The sequence below is a fragment of the Epinephelus fuscoguttatus genome, linkage group LG5, assembly GCF_011397635.1.
Source record: "Epinephelus fuscoguttatus linkage group LG5, E.fuscoguttatus.final_Chr_v1".
In the NCBI taxonomy this organism is placed as follows: Eukaryota; Metazoa; Chordata; class Actinopteri; order Perciformes; family Serranidae; genus Epinephelus; species Epinephelus fuscoguttatus.
This window is the reverse complement of record NC_064756.1, coordinates 600268-613033: the sequence shown is the minus strand read 5'-3', so window position 1 is coordinate 613033 and position 12766 is coordinate 600268. Positions and strand designations below refer to the sequence as shown.

Below are 12766 nucleotides of genomic sequence, written 5' to 3'. Positions count from 1 at the left end.
CTGTGTTTTCAGACTCAAGGTGTATGAAATGATGTGTGTGTGTGTGTGTGTCTCCAGCAGTGTGTGACAGGTTTAATGATTTATGAACACACACACTGATCATCATTTGAGAAGCTCAACATCTCTTTTGATGCTCTCAAGCACGTTGATTATTTACAACTGTTAAACTGGTGCAGATAACCTTCACCATCTGAAGATCAAGTATGCTGTCATATTGATTAGTTTAGTCAGAAAATATGAAAATCACATAAAAATGTAAACACAGATTTCATCTTAGATTTTATCATCAGGATCTGTTTTATATCAGGATCTGTTTTATATCAGGATCTGTTTTATCATCAGGATCTGTTTTATATCAGGATCTGTTTTATCATCAGGATCTGTTTTATCATCAGGATCTGTTTTATATCAGGATCTGTTTTATCATCAGGATCTGTTTTATCATCAGGATCTGTTTTATATCAGGATCTGTTTTATCATCAGGATCTGTTTTATCATTATTTATCATCAGGATCTGTTTTATATCAGATCTGTTATCAGGATCTGTTTTATCATCAGGATCTGTTTTATCATCAGGCTCTGTTTGATAAAAGGATCTTGTATCAGGATCTGTTTTATCATCAGGATCTGTTTTATATCAGGATCTGTTTTATATCAGGATCTGTTATCAGGATCTGTTTTATCATCAGGATCTGTTTTATCATCAGGATCTGTTTTATATCAGGATCTGTTATCAGGATCTGTTTTATCATCAGGATCTGTTTTATATCAGGATCTGTTTTATATCAGGATCTGTTTTATCATCAGGATCTGTTTTATCATCAGGATCTGTTTTATGTCAGGATCTGTTTTATATCAGGATCTGTTTTATATCAGGATCTGTTTTATCATCAGGATCTGTTATCAGGATCTGTTTTATCATCAGGATTTGTTTTATCATTAGGATCTGTTTTATCATCAGGATCTGTTTTATCATTAGGATCTGTTTTATCATCAGGATCTGTTTTATATCAGGATCTGTTATCAGGATCTGTTTTATCATCAGGATCTGTTTTATCATCAGGATTTGTTTTATATCAGGATCTGTTTTATATCAGGATCTGTTTTATCATTAGGATCTGTTTTATCATCAGGATCTGTTTTATATCAGGATCTGTTATCAGGATCTGTTTTATCATCAGGATCTGTTTTATATCAGGATTTGTTTTATATCAGGATCTGTCTTATATCAGGATCTGTTTTATCATCAGGATCTGTTTTATATCAGGATCTGTTTTATCATCAGGATCTGTTTTATCATCAGGATTTGTTTTATATCAGGATCTGTTTTATATCAGGATCTGTTTTATCATCAGGATCTGTTTTATATCAGGATCTGTTATCAGGATCTGTTTTATATCAGGATCTGTTTTATCATCAGGATCTGTTTTATATCAGGATCTGTTATCAGGATCTGTTTTATCATCAGGATCTGTTTTATCATCAGGATCTGTTTTATATCAGGATCTGTTTTATCATCAGGATCTGTTTTATATCAGGATCTGTTTTATATCAGGATCTGTTTTATATCAGGATCTGTTTTATCATCAGGATCTGTTTTATCATCAGGATTTGTTTTATATCAGGATCTGTTTTATATTAGGATCTGTTTTATCACCAGGATCTGTTTTATATCAGGATCTGTTTTATCATTAGGATCTGTTTTATCATCAGGATCTGTTTTATATCAGGATCTGTCTTATATCAGGATCTGTTTTATCATCAGGATCTGTTTTATATCAGGATCTGTTATCAGGATCTGTTTTATATCAGGATCTGTTTTATCATCAGGATCTGTTTTATATCAGGATCTGTTATCAGGATCTGTTTTATCATCAGGATCTGTTTTATCATCAGGATCTGTTTTATATCAGGATCTGTTATCAGGATCTGTTTTATCATCAGGATCTGTTTTATATCAGGATCTGTTTTATATCAGGATCTGTTATATCATCAGGATCTGTTTTATCATCAGGATCTGTTTTATATCAGGATCTGTTATCAGGATCTGTTTTATCATCAGGATCTGTTTTATATCAGGATCTGTTTTATATCAGGATCTGTTTTATCATCAGGATCTGTTTTATCATCAGGATCTGTTTTATATCAGGATCTGTTATCAGGATCTGTTTTATATCAGGATCTGTTTTATATCAGGATCTGTTTTATCATCAGGATCTGTTATCAGGATCTGTTTTATCATCAGGATTTGTTTTATCATTAGGATCTGTTTTATCATCAGGATCTGTTTTATCATTAGGATCTGTTTTATCATCAGGATCTGTTTTATATCAGGATCTGTTATCAGGATCTGTTTTATCATCAGGATCTGTTTTATCATCAGGATTTGTTTTATATCAGGATCTGTTTTATATCAGGATCTGTTTTATCATTAGGATCTGTTTTATCATCAGGATCTGTTTTATATCAGGATCTGTTATCAGGATCTGTTTTATCATCAGGATCTGTTTTATCATCAGGATTTGTTTTATATCAGGATCTGTTTTATATCAGGATCTGTTTTATCACCAGGATCTGTTTTATATCAGGATCTGTTTTATCATCAGGATCTGTTTTATCATCAGGATCTGTTTTATATCAGGATCTGTTTTATATCAGGATCTGTTTTATCATCAGGATCTGTTTTATCATCAGGATTTGTTTTATATCAGGATCTGTTTTATCACCAGGATCTTTTTTATCACCAGGATCTGTTTTATCATTAGGATCTGTTTTATCATCAGGATCTGTTTTATATCAGGATCTGTTATCAGGATCTGTTTTATATCAGGATCTGTTTTATCATCAGGATTTGTTTTATCATTAGGATCTGTTTTATCATCAGGATCTGTTTTATCATCAGGATCTGTTTTATATCAGGATCTGTTATCAGGATCTGTTTTATCATCAGGATCTGTTTTATCATCAGGATTTGTTTTATATCAGGATCTGTTTTATATTAGGATCTGTTTTATCACCAGGATCTGTTTTATATCAGGATCTGTTTTATCATTAGGATCTGTTTTATATCAGGATCTGTTTTATCATCAGGATCTGTTTTATATCAGGATCTGTTTTATCATCAGGATCTGTTTTATCATTAGGATCTGTTTTATATCAGGATCTGTTTTATCATCAGGATCTGTTTTATATCAGGATCTGTTTTATCACCAGGATCTGTTTTATCATCAGGATCTGTTTTATATCAGGATCTGTTTTATCATCAGGATCTGTTTTATCATCAGGATCTGTTTTATCACCAGGATCTGTTTTATCATCAGGATCTGTTTTATATCAGGATCTGTTTTATCACCAGGATCTGTTTTATCACCAGGATCTGTTTTATATCAGGATCTGTTTTATCATCAGGATTTGTTTTATCACCAGGATCTGTTTTATATCAGGATTTGTTTTATCATCAGGATTTGTTTTATCATCAGGATCTGTTTTATCATCAGGATTTGTTTTATCATCAGGATCTGTTTTATCATCAGGATTTGTTTTATCATCAGGATCTGTTTTATATCAGGATTTGTTTTATATCAGGATTTGTTTTATATCAGGATCTGTTTTATATCAGGATTTGTTTTATCATCAGGATCTGTTTTATATCAGGATTTGTTTTATATCAGGATTTGTTTTATATCAGGATCTGTTTTATATCAGGATTTGTTTTATATCAGGATCTGTTTTATATCAGGATTTGTTTTATCATCAGGATCTGTTTTATATCAGGATTTGTTTTATATCAGGATCTGTTTTATATCAGGATTTGTTTTATCATCAGGATCTGTTTTATATCAGGATTTGTTTTATATCAGGATTTGTTTTATCATCAGGATCTGTTTTATATCAGGATCTGTTTTATCATCAGGATCTGTTTTATCATCAGGATCTGTTTTATCATCAGGATCTGTTTTATCATCAGGATCTGTTTTATCATCAGGATCTGTTTTATATCAGGATCTGTTTTATATCAGGATCTGTTTTATTACCTGACACTCTGTCAGATCGTCTTCATCCTCCTCTTCCTCTCTGTGCCGCAGTGACTCTTCATGATCAGCTGCGTCTGAGTGACGGCTGTCGGTCATGATTGGAGGACTCTTCATCTATACCCACAAGGAGGAGCTGCTGATCTCCAGGGTGTACCGCGATGACATCGGGTGAGTCCTGCAGGTCACCATGACAAAAGGGAGCAGTGAAACTCTGAGTTTGTTCAGCCTGAGATGAAACTCTGAGTTTTCCATTTCACAAAGCCAGTTCAGTGTAACCCTGAGTCAGTTACTATGGCAACATGCTCCATGAAGCTAACCTGCTGAGTCACAGGTTTGCTTCATGTCAGCCTGAGGCTGAGCGTGTAGCAGGAAGTAGAAACATGGCGTGTCCTTTAGTGAATGAAGTGGTGGAGGTTGAGGCCCAGTGTATTCAGAGGCTGTTGTGTAAGGAGAAGGTGATTAGAGCCTGTTTGGATGTCTCCCTGGAGGAGTGTCTGTATGAAAGATACTGTTTGACCTCACACTCTGTCATTTATCTAACAATCTGTTCCACCCACATATATCACATATGACACATCCTGGATTTACATTATCATCACAGCACATTTTATGCATTGTCCTTTGATTCTTTTCTTTATAACATCAGAGACACTGAACACATCAGAGAGACAGCGGTTTGTCGGCCCGTAAGAAAAGTGTCTCTGGCTCTGAAAAGACTTTGGACCCTTGTTGTGGTTTTCCCTGGACATAAATCAGGGAACAAAGCCCCAAAAATAATGTTTAAAAAAAGAACTGCAGGTTTGTCAGTGTTAATGAGAAATGAATCTACGTGGATACATGATGCAGTGATTCATGAATACTTTTCATATATTCAAAGACTCCGCGGTTCAAATATATGAACACTGTTAAGATAGAAACATGTTTCTGTATGTTAGACACATGACCTCATCACATGACATCACATCACCTCACATTACCTATTAACTCTGCAGTCTGTTCCCATCACACCTCACGCTGTTCAGCTGCAGCTGACGCAAGAGATTTGTTTCATGTCTTCAGTTGGGATGAAACAAGTTCTGCTTCCTGTCTCTGAGAATCATGTTATCTGCACTCTACTGATGATGTCTTTATAAGCTCACCGTGAGCACGCTTCCCTCAGGCTGATTGAACTGATTGTGATCAGCTGTTCTGTTTCTCAGCTCAGGCTCAGAGTTTGTTGACCCTGATCCTAATCCTGATCTCTGTCTCTGCAGGGATCCATCCCATAATGTTGTCACACACTGAGAGCCTGCAGTTGTACTGCAGTGGTCCCGTGTTGTCTCTGTCCAGGAGGATCGCCGTGGATGCCTCCGAGACAAGGTCATCCACCGCCGCACCAGCTTCTTCCACGTGAAGCGCTCTAGCATCCGGCTGGCGGCCATCACTCAGCGGAACGTCGATGCCACCACAGTGTTCCAGTTCTTCTACAAGATATGTGACGTCATGTCCGCTTAGCGAGGAGAACGTCGAGAACAACTTCGTGCACATCTACGAGCTGCCGGACGGTAAACTTTTACTCTGAAAGGGAGGGACAGGAAGCTGTGACAGATCAAAGGTCAGGTGTTTAAACTCCAACAGGAAGTGGTCCCTCCGCCACGTGACACCGCCGTCTTTCTGCCGCTCTGTGGTTTTTTTAGGTTTTGATTTTTGTAAGCGTTGGATGAGAAAATCAAAACCTAAAGAAAATACAGCGCCGACGGGAGCCGACGCCAAGCTGCTGTTTGTTTGTTTGTTTGTTTGTTTGTGTGTGTGTGTGTGTGTGTGTGTGTCCTGCAGTTACCCTCAGAACTCAGAGACCTGAGCTCATCATCATCATCACCATCATCATCATCATCATCATTGGTTCAGTTACCTGACACTGTTAAAAGGAGATGTGACATCATGACTGACAGCTGTGTGAGCCAATCAGAGGGCTGCTCACTAGTGGTCGGACAGGTGTGTGGGCGGGGCCTCTCCTGCACAGATTCTGGCTCCAAATGACCAGAATCACCACCAGAGCAAGATGGCGGTGGCCATGTCCAAAGTTTGGCTTCATTGTGGGGACAAAATGGAGACATGTCATCCATCTTTATTTACAGTCTGTGATGTCACAGCGATGTGTCAACCTCACCGCCGAATCAGAGACTCACACTGTCCTGCGGTCCTCCTAAATAAACAGACCTGTTAGCGTTCATATTTCTCCAATATGGCGGTGACGTTGACGCCCGATCCAGCAGCCAGTCAGACGTTTGTCTCCGCCCACAGACCAAAGAGGAGTAGTCTCAGATCACCTGTCAGGTGACGGGTCAGATCGGCTGGAGGCGGGAAGGAATCAAGGACAGACGGAACAAGCTCCACCTGGATGTGTTGGAGAGCGTCAACCTGTTCCTGTCCCCGCAAGGTAACTGTCCTCACACATGTCAACTGCTCCTGTCCCCGCAAGGTAACTGTCCTCACACATGTCAACCTCCCCACGAGGTAACTGACATAGCACTCTACCACTGATGCGGGTCCTGAAACTATTGCACATACATGTCCAGGCACCCTTAAAATTAAACAGGAAATTCATCTTTAACAGCACTAAGAGCAGAAACCATTCAATTCTTCCATGAAATGTGTCTATCAGCAGAGCTGCTGTGGGGACATGGGAACGGTTGCTCCAGGGCCCAGGGGCCCCCTGACGGTCTTCCCCGTAATGACTGTCACTAGTGGTTACTGCACTGTTAATGCACCTTACATCAGCTATAGAGAACAAGGTAGTGCCGGAAAACAATACACAGTATATATACTGTGCATTGTTTTCCGGCACTATATATATATATATATATATATATATATATATGCATGCATGCAGTTATTCAGAGAGTACAGGTTACTGTTGGCGTAACCAACATATATGTGTATATATATATATATATATATATATATATATATATATATCTATAACTATATATATATATATATATATATATATATATATAGTTATATATGATATGAGTTAATCTGAGAGACAGTGGAGCACAAAGGCTCCGGAGAAGAAGCCGAGTTAGTGACATCCAGAATGGCCGAGTTAGCAAGATGCAGTAATAGGATACGAGAGAGAGAGAGAGAGAGAGAGAGAGAGAGAGATTACAGAGAAACAATAACTGTTTCAAAATTGGAAAAAACTTCATTGAACAAACAAACCATTATACATATTTAGGACTAAACATTTCAAACACATGGAATTTTAACATGGCTGTGAATGATCTAAAAGACAAAGCAAAAAGGGCTTACTATGCCATCAAGAGATCAATAAACACTGAACTACCAATAAAAACATGGCTCACAATATTCAAATCAATCATCGAACCCATTGCATTGTACGGCAGCGAGGTGTGGGGTGCACAAACTCAGCAAGACTGGACAAAATGGGACAAACATCCAATTGAAATCCTGCATGCAGAGTTCTGCAGAAGTCTCCTCCAGGTGCAGAGAAGAACTCCAAACTCTGCATGCAGAGCCGAACTAGGCCAATATCCTCTACTGTTAAATATTAAAAAACGAGCCCTAAATTTCTGGAACCACATTAAAACAAGTGACCCACTCTCACTTTCCTATAAAGCCTTATGCTGCCAGGAGCTGAACCCACAAGGAGTCCTCTACCTGCTTGTCCAGAGTCTGACCGAACCTTCAACCACTCAGGTCACTACATCACAACCACCTCAGCATCAGGACACATGTCCCCCGAAAATTAGACCCAACCACATTATGACAAAGAAAAAGAAAAATACAGAGAATATTGGACAGAACTAATAAAATCCCAGAGCAAAATGGAAACGTATAAAGCCCTCAACAGACAGTACTCTGTGGCAACCTACCTGAGCACAGTGCCTGATAGGAATATGAGTAAAACGATGACAAGTACAGACTGAGTGAGCACAACCTGGCAGTAGAAGTCGGCCGACGCAAACAGAGCTGGCTGCCCAGAGAGGAGAGGTTGTGTTCTCACTGTGACCAGGGAACAGTAGAGACTGAGCTGCACTCCTTAACTCAGTGTGACAAATGCATTAGAGAAGAGTATTTTGCAAAAATAATAAAGATATTCCCAGAGTTCTTGCACTTGAATAACTTAGAGAAACTTCCGGTCCTACTGGGAGAGAGGGAGGACTGTTGTGTACTGGCGGCAAAATATGTAACAGCCTGCCATCAACTTCACATCACACATGATGATTGATAATTGTTTATATATTGATAATTAATCTGTTGTATAAATTCATTTCTTGATGACTTTTACCCTGCCATAGCCACCCATGCTCTCCATGTTTGTTTGTTTGTTTTTTAATTGCAATTATTATAAATGTATTGTTATTGTTTATGCTCGTTATATTTGTGTTAATATGCTTTGGCAACATTGTTTTGAATGCAGTCATGCCAATAAAGCAGCTTGAACTTGAACTTGAGAGAGAGAGAGAGAGAGAGAGAGAGAAAAGGAGAGAAGGTGCCCGGTGTATTATAGAGGGGTCCTCCGGCAGACTAGGCCTAAGTCAGCCTAACTAGGGGCTGGTACAGGGCAAGCCTGAGCCAGCCCTAACTATAAGCTTTATCAAAGAGGAAAGTCTTAAGTCTAGTCTTAAATGTGGAGACGGTGTCTGCCTCCCGGACCGTAACAGGAAGATGATTCCACAGGAGAGGAGCCTGATAGCTGAAGGCTCTGGCTCCTGATCTACTTTTGGAGACTTTAGGGACCACGAGTAACCCTGCGTTCTCAGAGCGCAGTGTTCTGGTGGGATAATATGGCACTATGAGCTCTCTAAGATATGACGGAGCTTGACCATTTAGAGCTTTATAAGTTAACAGTAGGGTTTTAAATTCAATTCTGGATTTTACAGTGAGCCAGTGCAGAGAAGCTAAAACAGGAGAAATATGATCTCGTTTCTTAGTTCCTGTTAGTACACGTGCTGCTGCATTCTGAATTAGCTGGAGAGTTTTTAAGGACTTACTAGAGCTACCTGATAATAGAGAGTTACAGTAATCCAGCCTTGAGGTAACAAAAGCGTGGACCAATTTTTCTGCATCTTTCGGGTCAGGATAGGCCTAATTTTCACAATATTACGCAGATGAAAAAATGCAGTCCGTGAGGTTTGTTTTAAATGAGAATTAAAAGACAAATCTTGATCAAATATTACTCCGAGGTTTCTTACGGTCGTGCTAGAGGCCAGAGCAATGCCATCTAGAGAAACTATGTCATCAGATAAAGAGTCTCTGAGTTGTTTGGGGCCAAGAACAATAACTTCAGTTTTGTCTGAATTTAACATCAGGAAATTGGTGCTCATCCAGGTTTTTATGTCTTTAAGGCAGTTATGGAGTTTAGTTAATTGATTACTTTCTTCTGGCTTCATTGATAAATACAACTGAGTATCATCCGCATAACAATGGAAATTTATAGAGTGATTTCTAATGATGTTACCTAAAGGAAGCATATATAGAGTAAATAGGATTGGTCCGAGCACAGAACCTTGCGGAACTCCAAAACAAACTTACGTAAGGACGATTCATTATGAACGTCAACAAACTGAAAACGATCAGATAAATAAGATTTAAACCAGCTCAGTGCAGAACCTTTTAGGCCAATTAAGTGATCCAGTCTCTGCAGTAGAATTTGATGGTCAATTGTGTCAAACGCCGCACTAAGATCTAATAAAACAAGTACAGAGACGAGTCCTTTGTCTGAAGCAATCAGAAGGTCATTTGTAATTTTAACTAGAGCTGTCTCAGTGCTATGATGCACTCTAAATCCTGACTGAAATTCCTCAAATAGATTATTATCATGGAGAAAATCACACAGCTGGTCTGTGACTACTTTCTCAAGGAGATATATATATATATATATATATATAATGTGTGTACTCTGTACTTGTTTTATTATATATATATATATATATATATATATATATATATATATATACTGTGTATTGTTTTCCGGCACTACCTTGTTCTCTATAGCTGATGTAAGGTGCATTACTCCTGTGTGGGATCAATAAAGTTCTTATCTTAGCCATCTGAGAAGATCAAATACATTGTTTTTGGTGCCTAACTGTTTCCCAAGTATATTAGTGTGTGTGTGAATGAATAAACGAGAAGCATTAACGTAAATCTCTTTGTAGAAAGGCGCCTTATGAAATTAAGTCCATTCACTTGTATTAGTTTACAGCGCAGCCTTGCCACATCCAATATGGCGGCGACGTTGACGTATCGCAGCAGCGGGCAAACCCACTCGATACGGCGTCTACGTATATATGTCTATGGCAGGAAAGGGCAACATAGTTGTTTAGTGAGGAGCAGCTGAGTGTTACAGTGATCCACCAGAGGGTGCCATCACACCATCCTCACCCACACCTGACCGTCTGTGTGTGTATGTGTGCAGGTCAGGTGCTCAGCGCTCACTTGTCGGGGCACGTGGTGATGAAGAGTTACCTGAGCGGGATGCCAGAGTGTAAGTTCTGGATGAACGACAAGATTGTCATCGACAAGCAGGGCAAAGGAGGAAGTTCAGAGGATGTAGGCAAAAGGTGAGGTGAACGTGTCACACACTGCAGTTAATGAACATAAATATATATGTTTGATTTAACTCATGGAAATAAATGATAAATACAAAAATTAATAATACATTGATGGATTAAAAGTAAAATACAATTTAAAAAAAAAAAATCTTTTCAAATAAATAAATAATGAATTGTGAAATAAAGGAAATACATTCAAAAACGAATTTAAAATAAGTGTAAAAAAAAATACATTAAAAGTTTATGTAAAATAAAGAAACATTAAATGGGAAATAAATATATTAAAAAATAAATTTCAAATGAGTGTAAAGAATAAGCATTACATTTTTTAATTAAATGTATAATAAAGTAATACACTTATAAACTAAATTCAAATACGTAATAAAAATAAGTAAGAGTTAATGCCCGATGAGGTGTCCATTATCAGGAATTAATGGACGATGCGATAAAGTCCATTCATTCCTGATAATGGACACCTCGTCGGGCATTAACTCTTACTTAGACCATGGTCACTTACCAAAGACATTAATATTAAATCAATTATTTGTGCTTTAATGTGTTTTACAGTTAAAATCAGTTTTTCACAAGCCACAGCTGAGCGGACTATTTAATCTCTGTAGTTCACAGGCATTGCCATGGAAACCTGCTGTGGCGGCAGCGTAGAGAGCATAGCGACTCTGATCAGTGAAGGGAAGTGAGATGATGGCTAAATGTTACGTGATATTATTCAGAAGATGATTATTTCAGAAAGCCAGTGCTCTTCTTACCGCTTGTGTGTTACACACTCTGGTGGTCAGAGGATGACATGCAAAAAAAAACCTTGAGATATTACTTTCATGATTCAGTGGCGTTCATTTATAGGCCCAAGAAAATGTGTTTCAAATAATCAACATCCAAATAGTAGGCTAGTCAAAATCGTTGCAACAAATAATTCATAAACATATAGTAGTTGAGTTAAATCATTGAAACACATTAACAAATTAAACCCCCCCCCAATGTGTGTGGCGTTCAGGCTCCCTCAGGTCTGAAGGTGTTCGAGCCAGAACTCAACTACAGCAACCATGATGTCATCAGATGGGTTTGTTACATCAGATGGAGTGGCATCTACGAGACACGCTGTTGACCGCCGCCACACGCCTCGTGACATCATCATCGTTATTATAGACCAGTGTGTGTGTGTGTGTGTGTGTGTGTGTGTGTGTGTGTTTGTTTGTTTGTTTGTTTGTTTGTTTGTTTGTTCAGTGTTTGACCAGGGGGCGGAGCTTTGTGTGGGGACACAGATCAGCCAATCACATTCCAGACAGTCCTCCAGCTGATGTCATCGTTCATCACAAACACTGCATGGTCGGTATCAGACAGAAACCTCATTGACACTTCATAATGTGTCCACTGCCACATGATGAGGGTTAGTGTTTAAATGAATCATTCACAGCAGAGATGGGGCGCTTTACTCTTAATATGATCCAGAAATATATTCTGCCCAAAGTCACGTGACTCTGACAATACTGACACACGTGTTTAAAACTGTCCAACAACATTACAGAGTGTTAAACTGGTCACAGCAAGTGAAACCTCCTCAGTCTGCTGAGGGTTAATGATGATCACATGAGGACACTTGTTAGTCTGATCCAGTGAATGAGAGGAAGGACTCTGTCTCTGCAGGATCCTTCCTTGACTCTGAGAAACACCCCGGGTCCTACATTTCCCATGATGTCTTTGTGCTTACCCAGCATGCCTCACTTCAGACACCTTAAACCTGTTGGTCCTTTGTTGTTATTGTTGTTAAATTTTTACAGATTTGTATCCTGATGTTTGAATAGTCGTTTTTTTTTCCAAATGTTTTTTCTTAATAAAATGATTTTGACAGATGAACGACTGATTCTGATCCTTCAACCAAACTTTATTGACACAGCTCGCTGATTCAAAAAAGGTTTTAATAAAGTCTTTTTCACTGAGTCATAAAAAAAAACAGATTTAAAAATGAAACATGAGAAAAATAAAGTGGAAGAAAAACAACTGAAGGAAGAAAAACAGAAAACATGATTATTATATTCAATAAAACGCTGCAGCTGTGTGTTATATAGAAGTTTTATATATATATATATAAATATATATATTTATACATACATATACATACATACATATATATATATATATATATATATATATATA

The 12766-nt window shown here is 38.1% G+C and overlaps 1 protein-coding gene across 1 annotated transcript; it reads left to right on the top strand.

Annotated features, from left to right (window-relative positions):
• The first annotated feature begins 4128 nt into the window (after positions 1 to 4128).
• On the top strand, positions 4129 to 12457 carry ap2m1b (adaptor related protein complex 2 subunit mu 1b). Its single transcript, XM_049575831.1, is given in 7 exon segments — positions 4129 to 4202; positions 4321 to 4489; positions 5364 to 5508; positions 5850 to 5915; positions 6232 to 6453; positions 10459 to 10603; positions 11607 to 12457. Coding segments are annotated over 7 exon segments (837 nt in total). The 3' UTR covers positions 11623 to 12457.
• Positions 12458 to 12766: the final 309 nt, after the last annotated feature.